General features: G+C 38.8%; 1 protein-coding gene and 1 long non-coding RNA gene across 2 annotated transcripts; both read left to right on the forward strand.

Moving 5' to 3' along the window:
• Window positions 1–647: 647 nt before the first annotated feature.
• LOC134316656 (uncharacterized) lies at window positions 648–1,582 on the forward strand. The gene is made up of 2 exons (XR_010013115.1): window positions 648–897; window positions 1,184–1,582. It is a non-coding gene; the product is annotated as an uncharacterized LOC134316656 (long non-coding RNA).
• A 3,665-nt stretch (window positions 1,583–5,247) lies between these two features.
• rgs5a (regulator of G protein signaling 5a) lies at window positions 5,248–19,788 on the forward strand. The gene is made up of 5 exons (XM_062997070.1): window positions 5,248–5,360; window positions 7,087–7,200; window positions 11,162–11,223; window positions 18,702–18,868; window positions 19,495–19,788. Exons 1-5 carry the CDS (start codon window positions 5,317–5,319, stop codon window positions 19,654–19,656), a joined length of 549 nt encoding a protein of 182 aa, XP_062853140.1. The 5' UTR covers window positions 5,248–5,316; the 3' UTR covers window positions 19,657–19,788.
• The last annotated feature ends 1,206 nt before the right edge of the window (window positions 19,789–20,994 follow it).

Raw genomic sequence — 20,994 nt, forward strand, 5'->3', positions numbered from 1 at the left:
GATGCTGCCCATGGGGCGCTGTTGGCTGGATGTTTTTGGTTGCTGGACTATTCTCAGTCCAGCAGGGACAGTGAGGTGTTTAAAAACTCCAGCAGTGCTGCTGTATCTGATCCACTCTTACCAGCACAACACACACTAACACACCACCACCATGTCAGTGTCACTGCAGTGCTGGGAATGACCCACCACCCAAATAATATCGACTCTGTGGTGGTACTGGGAGAGTCCTGACCATTGAAGAACAGCATGAAAGGGGGCTAACAAAGTATGTAGAGAAATAGATGGACTACAGTCAGTAATTGTAGACCTACAAAGTGCTTCTATATGGTAAGTGGAGCTGATAAAATGGACAATGTGTGTAGAAACAAGGAGGTGGTTTTAATGTTATAGCTGATCAGTGTACATTCCAATGTAGCAGTTACGTTATTGGACGTCAATAATTATGACACATCTTGAATCTGACGTGACATGCTGCTTATGCTGGTAATATGATGGAGGCTTCAGATAAAGTTTAATTTCAATAGGGGTTTTAATGCACATAAAGTTACCCACTGTACTGGTATGTTGTTTATTGGAACACGTGCCAAATTAGCTACTAAAACTTACTGTGTTCACATGTGTGCTTCACATTAAGAGTTGTGATGACAATAGGCTCTATGCACGACTGTCTTCCGGGTTCTCGTATACTGGCAGATCAACTTCCGGTATTCATTTGCCGGTCGTCAACAAGCAGATAACGTTAGGCATGGCTCTCTTTTACACTTGTTGTCTTCAAGATTAACCTCGTCTGACAGTGAACGATTTAGACCGACCGACGCATGGTTTGTACTGCTTCTTCTAACAAGCGGGAAAAAGGATTTTAAATGTACAACTCCAGCGACATTGACAAATATGAAGGTAAGTACGTTAGCAAACATTTCCTTAGAACCATGCAAGTAGGGTAGTTGTAAACTGGTTAGTGGTTGTTTTGCTAGACTAGACAAACACTTCATCTAGCTTGACAGACCAGTATTAAGATTCATGTTTTAGTTAGCTTTGAAGCATACCATTACAATTTCATTTTTATGCATATTCTGCTTGCACAGTGCCAGGTTAGGCAAGCTTTAAGATAGTGTCAAATCCCATGTATTAATGATGTTCAAACAACAATAAATATATATATGTATGTGTGTTCAATTCCCAGGTGGAGTGGTCCGGGTTCTTTCTGTGTGAGGTTTGCATGTTCTCCCTGTATCTGCGTGGGTTTCCTCCGGCAGCTCCTGTTTCCTCCCACAGTCCATAGACGTGCAAGTGAGGTGAATTGGAGATACAAAATTGTTTGATATTAAAACTTGAACTGATGAATTTTGTGTAATGAGTAACTACCATTTCTGTCATGAATGTAACCAAAGTGTAAAACATGATGTTAAAATCCTAATACAACATAAAACAAACTAAACATATCTGACTGGATATATTAGCAATTTACCCTCAATCTTTTGATTAAGTGTAAAAAGTTTTGTTCACCAATATATGAATGAGTTATCTTTTATTCATTATCAAATGTTATATGTCAGACCATAATAAATTTCCTGTCAATTGATTAATTTGATGTTACAGTATTAACATGTCTTTCTCCAAAAACATATTTGTTGTAAATGCGAGGAGGAACTTTGATTTTTTTATTCTTATGTTTATTACAGCAGGTTATCAAGAATTAAAGTCATTACAGAATTTATCAGTGTCAAGCTGGCAGCAATGGGGTATCAAATATACAGTGCCTTGCAAAAGTATTCAGCCCCCTTGAACTTTTCAACCTTTTGCCACATTTCAGGCTTCAAACATAACGATATGAAATTGTAATTTTTTGTGAAGAATCAACAACAAGTGGGACACAATCGTGAAGTGGAACGAAATTTATTGGATATTTTAAACTTTTTTTAGAAATAAAAAACTAAAAAGTGGGGCGTGCAATATTATTCAGCCCCTTTACTTTCAGTGCAGCAAACTCACTCCAGAAGTTCAGTGAGGATCTCTGAATGATCCAATGTTGACCTAAATGACTGATGGTGATAAATAGAATCCACCTGTGTGTAATCAAGTCTCCGTATAAATGCACCTGCTCTGTGACAGTCTCAGAGTTCTGTTTAAAGCGCAGAGAGCATCATGAAGACCAAGGAACACACCAGGCAGGTCCGAGATACTGTTGTGGAGAAGTTTAAAGCCGGATTTGGATACAAAAAGATTTCCCAAGCTTTAAACATCTCAAGGAGCACTGTGCAAGCGATCATATTGAAATGGAAGGAGTATCAGACCACTGCAAATCTACCAAGACCCGGCCGTCCCCCTAAACTTTCAGCTCAAACAAGGAGAAGACTGATCAGGGATGCAGCCAAGAGGCCCATGATCACTCTGAATGAACTGCAGAGATCTACAGCTGAGGTGGGAGACTCTGTCCATAGGACACAATCAGTCGTACACTGCACAAATCTGGCCTTTATGGAAGAGTGGCAAGAAGAAAGCCATTTCTCAAAGATATCTATAAAAAGTCACCTGGGAGACACACCAAACATGTGGAAGAAGGTGCTCTGGTCAGATGAAACCAAAATCGAACTTTTTGGCCACAATGCAAAACGTTATGTTTGGCGTAAAAGCAACACAGCTCATCACCCTGAACACACCATCCCCACTGTCAAACATGGTGGTGGCAGCATCATGGTTTGGGCCTGCTTTTCTTCAGCAGGGACAGGGAAGATGGTTAAAATTGATGGGAAGATGGATGGAGCCAAATACAGGACCATTCTGGAAGAAAACCTGTTGCAGTCTGCAAAAGACCTGAGACTGGGACGGAGATTTATCTTCCAACAAGACAATGATCCAAAACATAAAGCAAAATCTACAATGGAATGGTTCACAAATAAACATATCCAGGTGTTAGAATGGCCAAGTCAAAGTCCAGACCTGAATCCCATCGAGAATCTGTGGAAAGAGCTGAAAACTGCTGTTCACAAACGCTCTCCATCCAACCTCACTGAGCTCGAGCTGTTTTGCAAGGAAGAATGGGCAAAAATTTCTGTCTCTCGATGTGCAAAACTGATAGAGACATACCCCAAGCGACTTGCAGCTGTAATCGCAGCAAAAGGTGGCGCTACAAAGTATTAACGCAAGGGGGCTGAATAATATTGCACGCCCCACTTTTCAGTTTTTTTATTTCTAAAAAAAGTTTAAAATATCCAATAAATTTCGTTCCACTTCACGATTGTGTCCCACTTGTTGTTGATTCTTCACAAAAAATTACAATTTCATATCGTTATGTTTGAAGCCTGAAATGTGGCAAAAGGTTGAAAAGTTCAAGGGGGCTGAATACTTTTGCAAGGCACTGTATATGCTGTTCAGTTCAAAACCTTGTATCATGTTACAAAAGAGAAAAAAAAAAACGTCCATTTGAAGTTAAATGTAAAAAGATTTTATTTCAAGTCTTTTTAACGCCATTCAAGTGGTCTATTCATTGTGAAATGAATGTTAAACAACTGCCAGATTCACAAAACGTAAGAAACAGCAAAAACTGTTTTACACACTCAATATAGAAGCACTTTGTAGTTCTACAATTACTGACTGTAGTCCATCTGTTTCTCTACATGCTTTGTTAGCCCCCTTTCATGCTGTTCTTCAATGACTCTCCCAGGACCCCCACAGAGCAGGTATTATTTAGGTGGTGGATGATTCTCAGCACTGCAGTGACACGGACATGGTGCTGGTGTGTTAGTGTGTGTTGTGCTGGTATGAGTGGATCAGACACAGCAGCGCTGCTGCAGTTTTTAAACACCTCACTGTCACTGCTGGACTGAGAATCGTCCACCAACCAATAACATCCAGCCAACAGTGCCTCATGGGCAGCGTCCTGTGACCACTGATGGTCTAGAAGATGACCAATTGAAACAGCAGCAATAGATGAGTGATCGTCTCTGACTTTATGCCTACAAGGTGGACCAACAAGGTAGGAGTGTTTAATAGAGTGGACAGTGAGTGGACACGGTGTTTAAAAACTCCAGCAGCACTGCTGTGTCTGATCCACTCATACCAGCACAACACACACTAACACACCACCAGCATGTCATTGTCACTGCAGTGCTGAGAATCATCCACCACCTAAATAATACCTGCTCTGTGGGGGTCCTGGTCATCAAGAACAGAAAGGAGGCTAACAGTATAGAAAGAAACAAATTAACTACAGTTTGTAATTGTAGAACTAATAAAATAATCAAAGAGTGTAGACATAAGAGGTATGTTTACATAATGAAGAGGCTTTTGTTGGCTTTTTATGCTTTTGTTTAAAAACAGAGTATAAACTATAATATATATATTTACAATATTTAAATGTGCACGTTCTTTAAAAAATTACAGTCAAAAACGAATGTTTAGCTCCATCCCTTGACAAGTGGTCCAATCTCACGATACAGTAAACAGCTGATTTATGCTCTGATAGCGATCACTGTGTCAAACAACTTATTCTTTTTAACCCGTCGGATGCAGCGTTCAACATGAACCCTGAGAATGTACCGATCCACCCCGATCTTGTTTTTGAAAACACAAAACCTTCTTACTAATTTTAGAACTCAAACTCGTATATTCGCCGCTATACGACACGTTGTGATTAGAAATTTGCCGGTGTTTATAACAAACCGGAAGCTAGACTGCCCGACTAACGCTAAACGGAAACGCGTCACAGAGCTTGCGTGCATAGAGCCTATTATTGTGGCTAGTAGCATAACACTGATATTAACTGTTATACTACCAAGCATGGCTACATATGACCTTTGACTTGACAGATTTTTTTAGGTTGGTTATGTCATGCAAGCTTATACTGGTGTTACAGTGGAACTCCAATCATGATCTATAAGATTGGCCTTGTTTGTCCAATGTTTGTTTTACTCCTAGACTCACGTGAAAGTGTCTGATGAATGCGTCATTACTGGATGTGTCATTACTACAAGTTCTGGCAGCACCATGTGTAGAATTTTTACTAAGACTATGTTTATGTGTACTTTTTCAGTACATTTTCCCCGTCTTGTACTCTTCATCTATTTGTGTGTGGGTCACTTCTAAGAACTTTGAGGATAGTCATGCTTCCCAGCACAGCTGGATTTCTCCAGAACAAACACTCTGCTACTCGCGTAATTGCAGGCTGCAGTTCGATTGGCTCTCGAGCTGCTGGCTGAGGGCCAATAAGTGGTCTCCATATAACAGAGCGCAGCAGGGAAACGAATTCAAAAAGGAAGAGACGACCCTCATAGTGGAGGATTATTGTTGCTCTGTCGGTGATACAAAATCTAAAATATGTGCAAGGGATTAGCTGCTCTGCCACAGACATGTCTGGAGCGGTAAGCAGACGCATTGTTTTGTTTAATGCATTGTCTTTCTGGTTAGAACAAAGACATTTAATCAAATAGCTGAACGTTCAAGAAGTCTAAAGAGTCAAGAAAACTAAACTATCATCTGTTTAAAAGGATGTTTATGGATAATGTGGGGTGTATAATGTTAAACCTACTGTTTCAGCTAAATATTCATTAAACTGTTCAAACTGAAGAATAATTCACCTCTTTACTAGCATTACAAAAAAAAAAATTAATAAAGTAATAATGCTACATGCCAATAATAAATGTACAAGAATATTTTCAATAAAAATCACTTCTGTGTTAATTCTATCTATATGTCTGTCTGTCTGTCTGTCTGTCTGTCTATCTCTCTGACTCATCTTAATCTTTTTATATATACTAAAATTTGTATATTTATATTATCTATATATTAATCTTATAATGTTTAAAAATGTATAGTTCTGTTTTTATTAATGCAAGATATCTCCTTATCTCTCTCTCTCTCTCTCTCTCTCTCTCTCTCTCTCTCTCTCTATATATATATATATATATATATATATATAACTCATCTTTATATTTTCATATAGAATTTGTGTATTTATATTATCTATATTTAATCTTACAATGTTGCATCATTTTGTTTTATTGCAAGATTAAGTTTCAAAACAGAGCCTTAATTACATTAAAACTGATATAATACTGAATAGAACTACAATTCACTTAGTTTTAAACAGGGTAAACTGGGATAAAACATTTTAACAAGGGTTCATTTTATTAGCATAAAATACTTAAATAAAAGTATATAAAATATGAAAGTCCAATAATAATACAAAAAATATAATTTTATCTCTAATAATTTTTTTTAATAATTTTTACTTTAATGTCATTTTGCCATTTCTTTAACATTCCATAATTTATATTAAGTACTTAAAAAGCAATGTAAAGCATTTAAAAAAATAAATCAATAACAAAAAAAAAAAAAAAAAGGATGAATTAAGTAAAATTACAATTTTAAACATAAAACAATCAAATAAATGAACAATGATTTAACTTCTCGAAGATTTCCTCCAGGTTTCATCCCAACGTACAGAAAATGAATTAGCTATTTCAGATTGCCTCAGGTGTGAGTGAGTGATACCATGTTGACAGGATGTTCCTTGACCAGGATGAAGCTAACAATGAATATAGTGTGTTTGTAGAAACACTCTACAGAGTTTAATATAGTGACATTTAAATTCAGTAGGAAGCACTGCAGTGATATCACAGTGTACCTTTATAAAACTCAAATGAATGAACGGTTTTCTTTACATTTACAACATTTAGCAGACGTTTTTATTCAGTGCACTTCAACAAATGAGGGTTAAAGTTCTCGCTCCAGGGCCCAATTGTGGAAACTTGGTTGTTGTGGGGTTTGAACCAGAGACATTCTGATCACTAGTCCAAAAAACAAGTACAACTGTTGTCACAATTACAGAAAGTTTATGTAAAATAAAGCTTTGGTATAAACAGATTCAGACATAACAGCTGATTTAAATAATATAGGGATTTTTCAGTTTGGCTTTGTGTGTATTCTAATTCTTCTTCATACTAGGTTTAGTATCAGTTATGTTAAAATTTAACAGAACTTTTTTATTCAATTTTCTTTTGTATTTTCATGTCCAAAACTTTAAAATGATTCAGTATGACCTGTATACAATACGTTGGTGCCTAAATCTATATTTCTGTATTGTAGGGCTAAAGAAATTAAGACTAAGTTGGGAATCCTGCTCCAGAAGCCTGAGAACAGCATTGACCTCATCCTCCCAACCCCTGAAAAGCCTGAGAAAAAACCCGATAAGCTCCAAAAGTGAGTTCCTGTCACCCCTACACCATCACTCCTACATGTAAATGCATGAACATCGTAACCAGGATGATGCATATATGCAATCATAACTATCAAAGTACCAAGCAGCACTCAGACACACTATTTTGTATTTTAATTCACAGAAATACAGTCGTCTAATATTTTGTCCTGTTATTTTTCATATATGCAAATGTGATGTTATATTTGTCTGGCCTATAATTGAGAAGGAAATCATAAATTTCCAGATACTGCACATCTGGATGGATCTGGGTGGATTTTATAGCAGAATAATATTAGGAACTCTGGAGGATTAGTTATTATATGAACAATTATATGAAATGTGATAATCACATGTGCAGTTATGTATCAAACATGGAGCACATTTGCACGAATTTTAACTAGCATTTATTTTTTGGATTGGATAATTACATTTATTATTATTATTACTATTATTATTATTATTATTATTTACCATTATTTTGTATTATTATTATTTTTTATTATTATTTTATTTTTTATTATCATTATTATTATTATTATTATTATTATTTTATTGTTATTTTTATTATTATTATTATTATGAGTAGTAGTAGTCATTCATTCATCTTTAATTCAGCTTTATCCTGATGGAGGTTACAGAGGGTCAGGAAAACACCCTGGGAACATATGAGGGTGTCACACTGTCATTCACTGTTAAAAGCACCCACGCAACCCACTTTGCCCATCCTAAGAAAATGTAGCACTATACGCAGGGACTGGACAGGGTGTCCGTCCACAACAAGTCATCACATCCATTCACTTTCACACTAATAGTCAACTTTATTTATATAGCGCTTTTTACAATAGACATTGTCTCAAAGCAACTTTACAAGATCCAGGACCAACAGATACAAAAACCCCTGTTGAGCAAGCCGAGGGCGACAGTGGCAAGGAAAATACACACACTAAGGGGTGATTTATTAGCCAAAAGATTGGGCATGCTTTAAGAAAGAGAACAGAAAACCACAGTACTTGAATAAAAGCCATGAGGACACAGGAAGAATATACCAAACTTCTCACAGAGGGTACACAAGGGCAAGGATTGAACTCTACTTGCTTGCCACTGTTACAAACATCACACCACTTTTCTGGTACATGCATCTATTAATTGTTTTACATTTTATTATTTTATTTAAGCAACATCTAACATAAACACCTGCACATAAACTTTGTGGGTGCACAATTACTAACTGTAGCCTATTTGTTTCTTTTTATACATTTGTCCCCACAGCAGTCTTGTTGGAATTTTTGAATACTCTTTAAACTTGCTGGACTCTTTAGAAGAAACCCAGACCCTGTTAGCACTCGTGGTGGATTCACCTGTAGAGACTTGAGCTGTTTTCTCCTCTAGTCTTTGATCAGTGGCCACTTTCTCTTCACAGAATGTTGTTTAGCTGTATATATTTGGGAGCACTGGTCTCCTCTCAGCATTGATGGGGTGTTTACAATCCCCAAAACACTGCTGAAACTACCATGCTGTTGTTATTACAGTGCTGAGAACGGTCCAAGACTCAAAAAAAACATCTGGTGCTATGGGTTTTTTGCGATTGATAAATGAGGTGAATGTGGGGGGCAAACTGTACAAAGCAACAGATGGGCTACAGTCAAGAATATATTTATACAGTATATGAGTATACCCACAAAGTTCATTTTTATGAGCCACTTTATCCAGGTCAGGGTTGAGTCCAATTCCACAGGGAAACGCTGGTGATAGGCAGGAATTCCCTGCCCGGCTGTCCTTCATACTAGTTAGGAGGCATTACACACACACACACACACACACACACACATAAACACACTTTAATATGCTTACACATTCAGCCCATGCATGAAACCAGGTGGTGAACAGGTGGTACTATTCATAACCATTTAAATATTTATAAATATTTATGTATATTAAAAGTGGTTTAGATGTGTCTTGCAGTCAGAATAATGTTAAGTAGAGAGATCTATGAAAACTAAATTGAAACATAAATAATTCAAGTAGTTTCATAAATAACAGTACTTACACATCATCAGTGAGAGCCTAATACAACCTGTTTTATTACAATTTAATCCATTAGCAGGATCAATGCTAAGTAGAATATTTCATGAAGCAGTAACAAAGAAATGAAATTAGAAATGATTACAATGTTTGTTTGTTAGTGTTACTTGCGATATAAATGTGTAAAAGTCTTGTTAACAACCGAGGTTTGTGTAATATTCATGCATAATTGCACTAAATATATTGTATAATTGGTTTAGTATTGATTGCACATTAAAGGATTGCTGTAATCGGTTGCTGATTATGCTAAATTACTATTGGTTGATTTATGCAAATATATACACCGATCAGCCATAACATTAAAATCCTCTCCTTGTTTCTTCACTCACTGTTCATTTTATCAGCTCTACTTACCATATAGAAGCACTTTGTAGTTCTACAATTACCGACTGTAGGCCATCTGTTTCTCTGCATGCTTTGTTAGCCCCCTTTCATGCTGTTCTTCAATGGTCAGGACCCCCACAGGACCACCACAGAGCAGGTACTATTTGGGTGTTGGATCATTCTCAGCACTGCAGTGACACTGACATGGTGGTGGTGTGTTAGTGTGTGTTGTGCTGGTATGAGTGGATCAGACACAGCAGCACTGCTGGAGTTTTTAAACACCTCACTGTCCCTGCTGGACTGAGAATAGTCCACCAACCAAAATTATATCCAGTCAACAGCGTCCCGTGGGCAGCGTCCTGTGACCACTGATGAAGGTCTAGAAGATGACCAACTCAAACAGCAGCAATAGATGTGCGATCGTCTCTGACTTTACATCTGCAAGGTGGACCAACTAGGTAGGAGTGTCTAATAGAGTGGACAATGAGTGGACACTGTATTTAAAAACTCCAGTAGCGCTGCTGTGTCTGATCCACTCATACCAGCACAACACACACTAACACACCACCACCATGTCAGTGTCACTGCAGTGCTGAGAATGATCCACCACCCAAATAATACCTGCTCTGTGGTGGTCCTGTGGGGGTCCTGACCATTGAAGAACAGGGTGAAAGCAGGCTAAAAAGGTATATAGAGAAATAGATGGACTACAGTCAGTAATTGTAGAACTACAAAGTGCTTCTATATGGTAAGTGGAGCTGATAAAATGGACAGTGAGTGTAGAAACAAGGAGGTGGTTTTAATGTTATGGCTGATCGGTGTGCATACACTGGGTGGGACATTAAAGAAGTTGCTATGCAAATGTGCTGACTAATACTTAAAATAAATATGGTTCAAACGGCATTAAATCCTCATCCTGACCCACTGAGGGTGGGATGACCGCACTATGTGGGTGGGGTCTTCAAAATGCTGTGTAAGGACCCTGATTGGCAGATAGAGAGGCGCCAGAGGGCATGGGTGAAAAAGGGTTCCGCTAAGGGCTGCCCGCAGGTCGGAGGAGGCGTCAGCAGCAATATACCCACCTCGACTGCAATCAGGGATCCCCCAGCAGTGGACAATTGACTACACTAAATTGGGAGAAAATGGGAGAAAATGCATAAATAAAATAGAAAAAAATCAATAATCCAATATTAATTACAACTGTGCAAATTATTCATACTGATGCATTTCATTTATTATTCTTCCACAAGAAATCCTCATATTTAGGACACATTAGATAAATGAGATGGATTCTTTATGTAGTAAAAGAGAGTTTTAATAACTCAGTGCTGCTCTTTGCTTTAGAAATTTCCATATAAAAAAAGCCCAAAAGGTCCAAAAAGTATTTGCATATGCATTATTTTAGACAGACCCGTCATTCACCCAAATGCTAGGTGAATGTTTGCTCAGCTTCAGTATCAATGTTACAAAACTATATCTAAAGTAGATAACAAATGCTTGTCAGTTTTCATGAGAATTTTTAAATAGTCAATTTGTGTTGTGGTTTGTGTCGGTCAGGCCAACCCCTGAAGATGCCGCACAATGGCGTGAATCTCTGGAGCACGTCCTCAGCAACACTTGTAAGTATACTCATGTCCCTTCAGTACAGTTCCTTAAATGTAAAAGAACTCCTCTGGTGTTTTTGCTTCTTTATGCTATTGAATGCCAGCAGGGCGTACCGAGCTTCATGTTTACACCTGTGTAATAAAATATAAAGACAATCATGGACAAATGACAAGGACAAACAACACGGCTCAAAACATAAGGGAACACTTAAATCATCACGGTCATCAAAACACCAACTCGATTAAACTGTCCGCTTAGGAAGCAGAAGTGATTGTAAGTCAGCTTCACCTGCTTTGGTGCAATGAAAGTGAGAACAGGTGCACTGAAGAGGCAACAGCAAGACAACCACCAAAAAGGGAATGGTTTTGCGGTTTATCCAAAGTGACTTACAGTACTGTGACTATATACAATCTTAAAATTAAGGACTTTGCTCAAGGGCCCAATAGTGGCAACCTGGCAGTGGTGGGGCTTGAAATAGCAACCTTCTGATTAGTAGTCCAGTACCTTAATCGCAAGGATACAGCTGCAGCCAATTCAGGTTGCACAGGCAGTCCAGCTTCTTGAGGATGGCACATCTATATGTACAGTCACAAGAAGGTTTGCTGTGTTTCCCAGCACAGTCTCAATAGCATAGAGGAGATACCAGGACACAGGCTGAGTTGTAGAAGGGTATCACCCCAGCAGCAGGACTGGTATCTGCTCCTTTGTGAGAGGAGGGACAGGAAAAGCACAGCCAGAGCCCTACAAAATGATGAGTTTTGATCAGTTTTACATTCACATTTTTGGAATTTTAGCAGACGCTTTTATCCAAAGCGACTTACAGTGGTGTGACAGTATACAATCTGATCAACTGAGGGTTCAGGGCATTGCTCAAGGGCCCAACAGTGGCAAACTAGCAACTTCTGTTTAGTAGTCCAGTACCCTAATCGCAAGAATACAACTGCAGCCCATACAGAATGCACAGGCAGTCCAGCTTCTTGAGGATGGCACATCTATATGTACCATCGCAAGAAGGTTTGCTGTGTTTCCCAGCACAGTCTCAATAGCATAGATGAGATACCAGCACACAGGCCGAGTTGTAGCACGGTATCAACCCAGCAGCAGGACTGGTATCTGCTCCTTTGTGAGAGGAGGAACCGGATAAGCACTGCCAGAGCCCCACAAATTGACGAGTTTTGATCAGTTTTACTTAGAAGAGCATACCACACTGGCAGCTTCAGATTTGCTGAACCCTTCGTATATAACCAATGTATGTAAAAACCTTATATGAAATCTTTTGTGATTGCTGAACACATATTACAGGGTGAAACTTCCAGTAAATGTTCATTTCCCTGAGGAGCAAATGAGCCTGGGAAAATTTACATCCATTGCATCTGTACCACTTTTCCTGCATCAGATGTGCATATTGGTGCATAAACATCATGGACAGAAAGGCTGAACATCACTGTATGGCAAAAAAAAAGAAAAACATACATGGTATATTCAACACATACAGTGCCTAATAAATAAATACACAGATCAGCCATAACATTAAAACTACCTTCTTGTTTCTACACTCACTGTACATCATCAGCTCCACTTACCATATAGAAGCACTTTGTAGTTCTACAATTACTGACTGTAGTCCATATGTTTCCCTGCATGCTTTGTTAGCCCCCTTTCATGCTGTTCTTTAATGGTCAGGACCACTACAGAGCAGGTATTATTTGGGTGGTGGATCATTCTCAGCACTGCAGTGACACTGACATGGTGGTGGTGTGTTAGTGTGTGTTGTGCTGGTATGAGTTTTTGAATACCTCACTGTCACTGCTGGACTGAGAATAGTCCACCAACCAAAAGTATATCCATCCAATAGCACCCCATGGGCAGCATCCTGTGACCACTGTTGAAGGTCTAGAAGATGACCAACTCAAACAGCAGCAATAGATGAGTGATTGTCTCTGACTTTACATCTACAAAGTGGACCAACTAGGTAGGAGTGTCTTATAGAGTGGACAGTGAGTGGACACTGTATTTAAAGTGCAGTGCTGCTGTGTCTGATCCACTCATACCAGCACAACACATACAGTACTAACACACCACCACCATGCCAGTGTCACTGCAGTGCTGAGAATGATCCACCACCTAAATAATACCTGCTCTGTGGGGACCCTGACCATTGAAGAACAGGGTGAAAGCATGTTAAAAAGGTATGTAGAAAAATAGATGGACTACAGTCAGTAATTGTAGAACTACAAAGTGCTTCTCTATGGTAAGTGGAGCTGATAAAATGGACAGTGAGTGTAGAAACAAGGAGGTGGTTTTGATCATTTGAAAAGTGACCAGTCCCCTGTGTCATGGTTTTAATCTTTTCCCCTTGGCATCTGTTTTGACAGTGTTTTTTGTTCTCATGTCCATGCCCATCACTATGATGCCCCTCCATGCTCCTCCTCTATGATTTGTCAGTTCATTGTATAAACCTGCTTCTCATCAGCCCTTGATTAACTGTATTAATACCCCTTATGTGTTCTCTTTTACTGGCAATGTGTTGTGGCTTTGTAAATGTTTTGTAAGTGAGTCATTATTTTAGTATTCAGAAATTAATCTGTTTATGTGAGTTTCATGTTCTCATTCTTTTTTTTTCTGTGTCCAACCTGAAACTGATTCGTCTTTTTTTGGTCATGGATTATCCTCATGTTTAATTTCCTGTCTCTATTTTGACACACTACAGACTTTGACTATGATTCTTGGAATTACTGCAATAACACTCTCGCTGAGCAGCTGCACTCGTGTCTTGCCTCGATCATCTCACCATAATTTAATAGCTCAGAGTCTCATTTTGCTTTCATTACAGTCGTCTCTCTGGAAAAGTCTCTGCCAGCTTTGAACACCTAAATTGGGGTATATTAGCCTATTCTTCCTTGCTCCTTTTTCTTCAAGTCCATCCATAAGATCTTGGTCAAGACTCTGACTCTGGCCACTCAAAGACGTTCTTCATTACATCCTCTACTTTTCTGGAAATGCTTTTGAAGTAAATGTTGGACGAGGAGGCCTGGCATGCAATCAATGTTCCAATTCATCCCAAATGAGTTAATTGGAGTTAGGGTCAGGACTCTGAACAGGCTGCTGTAGTTTTTAGCCTTCAAGTGTATACTTGTAATGTGCCACCCCCCCAAAAAAGCACTTTGTTTTCTTTGTTATGTCAAATCTCAAGTCTGGACATTTACATTTGCAGCATTTAGCAGACACTTTTATCCAAAGCACCTTACAATTATAACTGAATACAATTTGAGTACTTGTGGGTTAAGGGCCTTGCTCCGGGGTCCAACAGTGGCAACTTGTCTGTGGTGGGGCTTGAACCAGCAACCTTCTGATTACCAGTCCAGTAACTTAACCACTTCTATAATGGTATAATTGTTTAACCTATTAAGTTTGCTGCTGTTAATGAATCTAATGTTGAATTTTGCTACTCCGAGTTTTACCAGCATAGCTGGACAAAATAAAACAATGTAAACCATGATAGGTAATACATATACTGTATTTTTTAATAAATACACTAATTTAAAATGTCCCAGAATGTACAGAGACAACAATCACAGCAGAAAAGACAGAACAGCCAGGAGCAAAGGAAATGACACTTTAATTGTGGCCAATATCTGTCAGTGCTCACTGAAATGAAATAAGAACATCGTTATAATTTACCAATCACAGAGCCACATGTTCATATACAATGTCCAACAGCTCCTGTGTTTATTAATGCTAGTGGTAGAAATATATGCATGCCAGTGTAAAAGTAAAAAAAGTATTATTTTATTTATCTAAAATGGTTCCATAATTTAAGATCGGCAAAGGGGCACAGTGGATAGCGCTGTCACAGCAAAAAGGGCCTGGGTTTGATTCTCCCTGCAGGCAGCCAGGGTCCTTTCTGTGAGGTTTGCATGTTCTCTCTTTGGCCTGGATTTGATTCTACTTGCAGGCGGCCAGGATCCTTTCAGTGTGGTTTGCATGTTGGTAAAAAGTAAGAAGTAAGAAGGTCCTGGGTTCGATCCCTCAGGTGGGGCAGTTCTGTGTGGAGTTTGCATGTTCTCCCCGTGTCTGCCTGGGTTTCCTCCGGGAGCTCCGGTTTCGTCCCACAGTACAAAGACATGCAAGTGAGGTGAATTGGAGATACTAAATTGTCCATGACTGTGTTTGACATTAAACTTGTGAACTGATGAATCTTGTGTAATGAGTGACTACTGTTTCCTGTCATGAATGTAACCCAAGTGTGAAAAAGGTATTAATTTATTTATCTTCTATAAGTGTTAATCCTTGAAAGAGCCGTAGTAAATCTGTAACCTATTTTAAAAACACTCAGAGCAAAGCTCCACTTATGGCCAACACAACATTTCTTCAGGACTAAGGATTAATTAATCAGTCAATTTAGAAGCATTTAGGGGGAGCGGAGAGGAAACTAGAATTCCCAAAGGAAATCCATGTGGATATTAGAAGACATAGCAAAGTCAAAATACACACTAACCTGAACGCTACAGCTGTGTGGCACTAAAGTGATTCACTATACCAGCATGCCAGCCTCGAACGAGGACACGGTGAGTCATTGATGTGAATTACAAGTGTAGCAGGTGACAAATATATTGCAAATAGCTCCCCAGGTGCTCGCTCGTGTTTTTGGGAAAAAATATCGGTTTTCAAAGCATATCGGGGTCTGTACAATAGCAAAGCAGTGGTTCGGATGGAAATAACAATGGGTAAATTAAAAACTCCAGCAGCGCTGCTGTGTCTGATCCACTCATACCAGCACAGCACACACTAACACACCACCATGCCAGTGTCACTGCAGTGCTGAGAATGATCCACCAGCCAAATAATACCTTCTCTGTGGTGGTCCTGTGGGGGTCCCGACCATTGAAGAACAGGGTGAAAGCAGGCTAAAAAAGCATGCAGAGAAACAGATGGACTACAGTCAGTAATTGTAGAACTACAAAGTGCTCCTATATGGTGAGTGGAGCTGATAAAATGGACAGTGAGTGTAGAAACAATGAGGTGGTTTTAATGTTATTTCTTATGGCTGATCGGTGTATATATACTGTATATAAGAATAGCAAATGCCAACTTTTAATGTTCCTCCACCCAAAACACTATTGTAAAATAATACTACAGTAAAACTCAAAAAGAATGCAACTTAAATCCAATAAAATAAACCTACTGATTTTAATTAAAGCACTAGAATATCACATGCTTTTTGTTATTACATTAAAGCTAACAGCACTTGGCCACTGAAGCAGTGTACACAGTAATACAATGAAGGTGCCCCATCTAGGAAAGCCATGGAAAATAAAGGGAAACAACTTTGGTAAGGAAGGAACAGGAGGCTCCATCCCATCAGCCAAACCAAAACAAAGAAACTCCAGTCTGAAACCATTTGTTTTCATTTAAAATTCTTCAGGTTGGCACAGCGGTGCGGCACATAATGTTGGTGCCACAGAGGTTGGAACTCCTGGTTTCTCTTTACGTGCGGTCTGACGTTCTGTGTCCCTGTGAGTTTCCTTTGGGTGCTCTGGTTTCCCTCATCAGCACAAAACAAGTCAGTACAAGTACGTGATCAGGCTACTCCAAATTGGCCCTTACATGTGAGTGTGAAGAGTGAAGCGCAGTGATGAACTAGGATTTATTTCCTCTGTGAAGCTGGTGTTTAGTGGAAAGGAAAAGGAACCACTCAAATTAAACTGGTTTCTGAACATGAATTAATCCTACCCTGGTTGATAGCTTAGGGTAAGATGTCTGACAATATAACATAACGTTTTTAGGCTTTCCTTTTTATGTAAATAGTAGTAACCCAGCTAACCACACACTAAAATATTCAAAGAACAATGCCCGTTACCCCCCCACATTTTAAATTGGGAGAATCTAAAATAATAATAATAATAATGAAATGCCCACAGTACTTGTTAACAAGTATCCAGCTGTGTAAATAAATTGCTCCACAAATGTGTTAGTGACCTGACACCAAGCCACACACACCTTCCTTACTTCCTGCAAGTCTAACAACCAAAAGCAGAGTTCAAGGCATGTGCCAGGAAGGATGGCAATCAGCGACCTCCAATCAGTAGTGTGAGCTCACTTACTTAATTAATCAGTGATGTAAGTTGGAACATTAAATTATACACCATAATTTCCAAGAAGGCACACAGTAAATGGCACACACAGAAAACATCTGGAGCATCAGCCCTGCAGCACTCTACAGACCTAATAATACAAAAGATCTCTGTGTCTGTGAACATCGTTCAATATTTAACAGTGTTAAAAATGTACAAACAGACTTTAAAAAATGTGATTAAAATGACACTTGTTGTCTTGGTGTGTGTATCACCACTAAATGGGTTTAAATGGGCTTTGTGTACGTAGCATTCCACAGGTTTCTCACAATAAGTTGCTGGAGTTTTGGTCCATTCCTCCTGCCAGAACTGGTGTAACAGTGTCAGGTCTGTAGACCCTCTTGCTCTCACATACTTGTGACAGGTGAAGTGAATAACAATAATAATCTCTTCATCACGGCATTTGTTAGTGGGTGGGATATATTAGGCAGCAAGTGAACATCAAAGTTAATGTTAGAAGCAGGAAAAATGAACAAGCGTAAAGATTTAAGCGAGGTTGACGAGGGCCAAATTGTGATGGCTAGAGGACTGGGTCAGAGCATCTCCAAAATCTCCAGCTCTTGTGGGGTGATCCCGGTCTGCAGTGGTGTCTATCAAAAGTGGTCCAAGGAAGGAACAGTGGTGAACCGGCGACAGGGTCATGGGCGGCCAAGGCTCACTGATGCACGTGGGGAGCGAAGGCTGGCCCGTGTGGTCTGATCCAACAGACAAGCTACTGTAGCTCAAATTGCTGAAGAAGTTAATGCTGGTTCTGATAGAAAGGTGTCAGAATACACAGTACACATTGCTTCACAGAACACATTTTCACTACTTTAGAGTCCAATGGAGGCTTGTTTTACACAACTCTACCCATTGCTTGGCATTGTACTTGGTGATGTAAGGCTTGCATTTAGCTGCTTGGCCATGTGAAGCTCCTGCTGCACAGTATTCAACACTGGCATCTTATTACAGTACCATGCTTGACTTCACTGAGGTCTTCAAAATAACTTATTCTATCACTATCACTTATTCTATTTATTGTTTGTAAAGGCAGACTGAATGGCTAGATGCTTGATTTAATACATCAGTGGCAATTAGACTAAATGAAACTCCTGATTTCAATTATCAAAAGGTGTGTCCCAATACTTTTGTCCATGTAGTGTGTCATTATTTTACAGTCTATTGTTGTTTAGTTCTAGCATGACACCGTAGGCTCATAAAGCTTCCAGTGGCCCAGAAAGCCAAAATTTCTGTCACCTGACTGTATAAAGCTTTTTTTTTCAACTTTTTAGTGTTATCTGAGGAAATATAGATGCTGATATACCTTACAGACAGACTGTACAGTATGCAATATGGATTCTGTATTTTTGATCACACAGATGGCCTTGCTACATTCAGAAGCTTTCTGAGGTCTGAGTTCAGTGAGGAGAATATTGAGTTCTGGATGGCTTGTGAGGACTTTAAAAAGACCAAGTCCCCTCTGAAAATGGCCACCAAAGCCAAGAAGATTTACGAAGACTTCATTCAGACTGGTGGACCCAAAGAGGTTGGTTTTTAACCTTTAGTTTCTTTACTTTTACACTCTAATGGACAACCATTATAGGGGATAAACATCCGAGATTTAAATGAATTAGCCTTGAGCTTTTCAACAGTAATTGGCTTGCGTCTGAGAGGACACTTGAGTTCAGGTCTAATTAACCTCCTGCTTACAAGAATAAAATGGATTTGACAGTATCTCCAGGGAAATCACTCTTTAGGGAGATTGATAGATATTTTTTTTTTGTCTTCTGTGACTCCAGAGTGCAGTTTATCCAATTATAATAGAGCATCAGGTTAATTTTAACAAGACGGTGTTGGATGCACTTGTATGACCTTTAGAGGAAGAAACAGAAAAAGAGTTACATTGTTCTTCTACCAATCATGAAGTATAATCAAGCATTTAATAAATGAATACATTTGACAATTCATTTGTTTTAACCTGATCATATTGCTGTCTTATTTTGCTCATACATCAATAAAACTAATTAAATGAATTGAATTGATTGAAATTGAATTCACACAATTGTATTCCCCTGCCAGGTAATTGCTTTCATCTTGTGTCTAACCTTGTAATCATATTCCCTGATGCGCCTCCACAATAACAATCTCATCATTGCTGTTTACCCTCCTCAGGTCAACATTGACCACTTCACCAAAGAAGTGACCCTGAGGAATCTGGTTGACCTGTCTTCTGCCACCTTTGATCTGGCTCAGAGTCGCATCTACTCCCTGATGGAGAAGGATTCCTTCAGCCGCTTTCTAAGATCCGAGCAGTACCAAGAACTCGTCAAGTAAACAAAGATCCAACGGCAGCGAGACGGCACGAATAATTCCATAACCAGGGCTTGAAATTAATTTTAAGGTCCATCTTAGTTTTCCAAATGATTAGCATTACCACAAGCAATTAAAAAAACTTGTTTGTTTCTATCAAGGCTTTCAAGCTTTACAAAAGTTACATTTACACTGCTAAGTGTTCCAGTTCAGGACAAGGGTTGAGCAAAATACTTCAAAACTTTAAGCAATACTAATGCATTCAATAAATATTTTGTTAAGATACATTACAAAAGCAACATATTCAGAACACAGCTACAATAAGCACATGTACACCTGGTACTTTATTAGTTGCACTTACATTACTTACATTAAATGCTTTTATTGATTTATTTATAAGCTTCACATTTGACTACAGATGACCTTTACAGACTAGCACATTTCTTGCTCTCTGCAATGCACTGCAATGCCTAACAACATGGTAGTGTGTTTAGTTTTAATATGTGTGTATCAGGTACAGCAATGTTGTTAAGATTTTTAAATACTGTTTAAAATGTGCATAGAAGTGAGTTATTTTTATGCACAGTGTGTGACAGGACTGTGTTGGCTTTATGTGTAGGTTGGAGTACTAGTCTCTTAACAGAATAGTGAAACACCAAGGTGTTTAACAATCCCAACAACACTGCTTTACTTGATAAACTCATACCAGTACAACACCATGTCATTATTATGTTGCTGTCATTGAAATGCTCAGAGTGCTCCACCACCCAAATGACATCTGGTCAGTGGGAATCTTATGGGGGTCTGTTGTGATTGATACATAAAGTCCAGTTCGGCATTTAGCTGACACCTTTATCCAAAGCGACTTACATTACAGTTACAGTATACAGTCTGAGCAATTGAGGGTTAAGGGCCTTGGTCAAGGACCCAACAGCAGCAACCTGGCAGTGGTGGGGCTTGAACCAGCAACTTTCTGGACTGATTACTAGTCCAGTACCTTAACCACTAGGCTACGGCTTGCCTACAGTCAGTAATCGTATACCCACAATGTGTATCTCTATTGTAGCAGTAGCTTATAAAATAATCAAGGAATGTACAGATAGCTGTGCCTAATAACATATGCAGTGAGAGTGTACTACACCATTGCAATATTCAACATGTATGTAACAAGAATTATAATATATACAGTGTATCACAAAAGTGAGTACACCCCTCACATTTCTGCAGATATTTAAGTATATCTTTTCATGGGACAACACTGACAAAATGACACTTTGACACAATGAAAAGTAGTCTGTGTGCAGCTTATATAACAGTGTAAATTTATTCTTCCCTCAAAATAACTCAATATACAGCCATTAA

This window comes from Trichomycterus rosablanca, chromosome 6, assembly GCF_030014385.1.
Source record: "Trichomycterus rosablanca isolate fTriRos1 chromosome 6, fTriRos1.hap1, whole genome shotgun sequence".
Classification (NCBI taxonomy): Eukaryota; Metazoa; Chordata; class Actinopteri; order Siluriformes; family Trichomycteridae; genus Trichomycterus; species Trichomycterus rosablanca.

Bases quoted from the DNA above. Each gene is read 5' to 3' on its own strand.
- rgs5a (XM_062997070.1), top strand. From the start codon at position 5,317: ATGTGCAAGGGATTAGCTGCTCTGCCACAGACATGTCTGGAGCG. The intron at 11,224-18,701 runs GTAAGTATACTC...TTGATCACACAG, and splicing joins GCACGTCCTCAGCAACACTT to ATGGCCTTGCTACATTCAGA. The intron at 18,869-19,494 runs GTTGGTTTTTAA...TACCCTCCTCAG, and splicing joins AGACTGGTGGACCCAAAGAG to GTCAACATTGACCACTTCAC.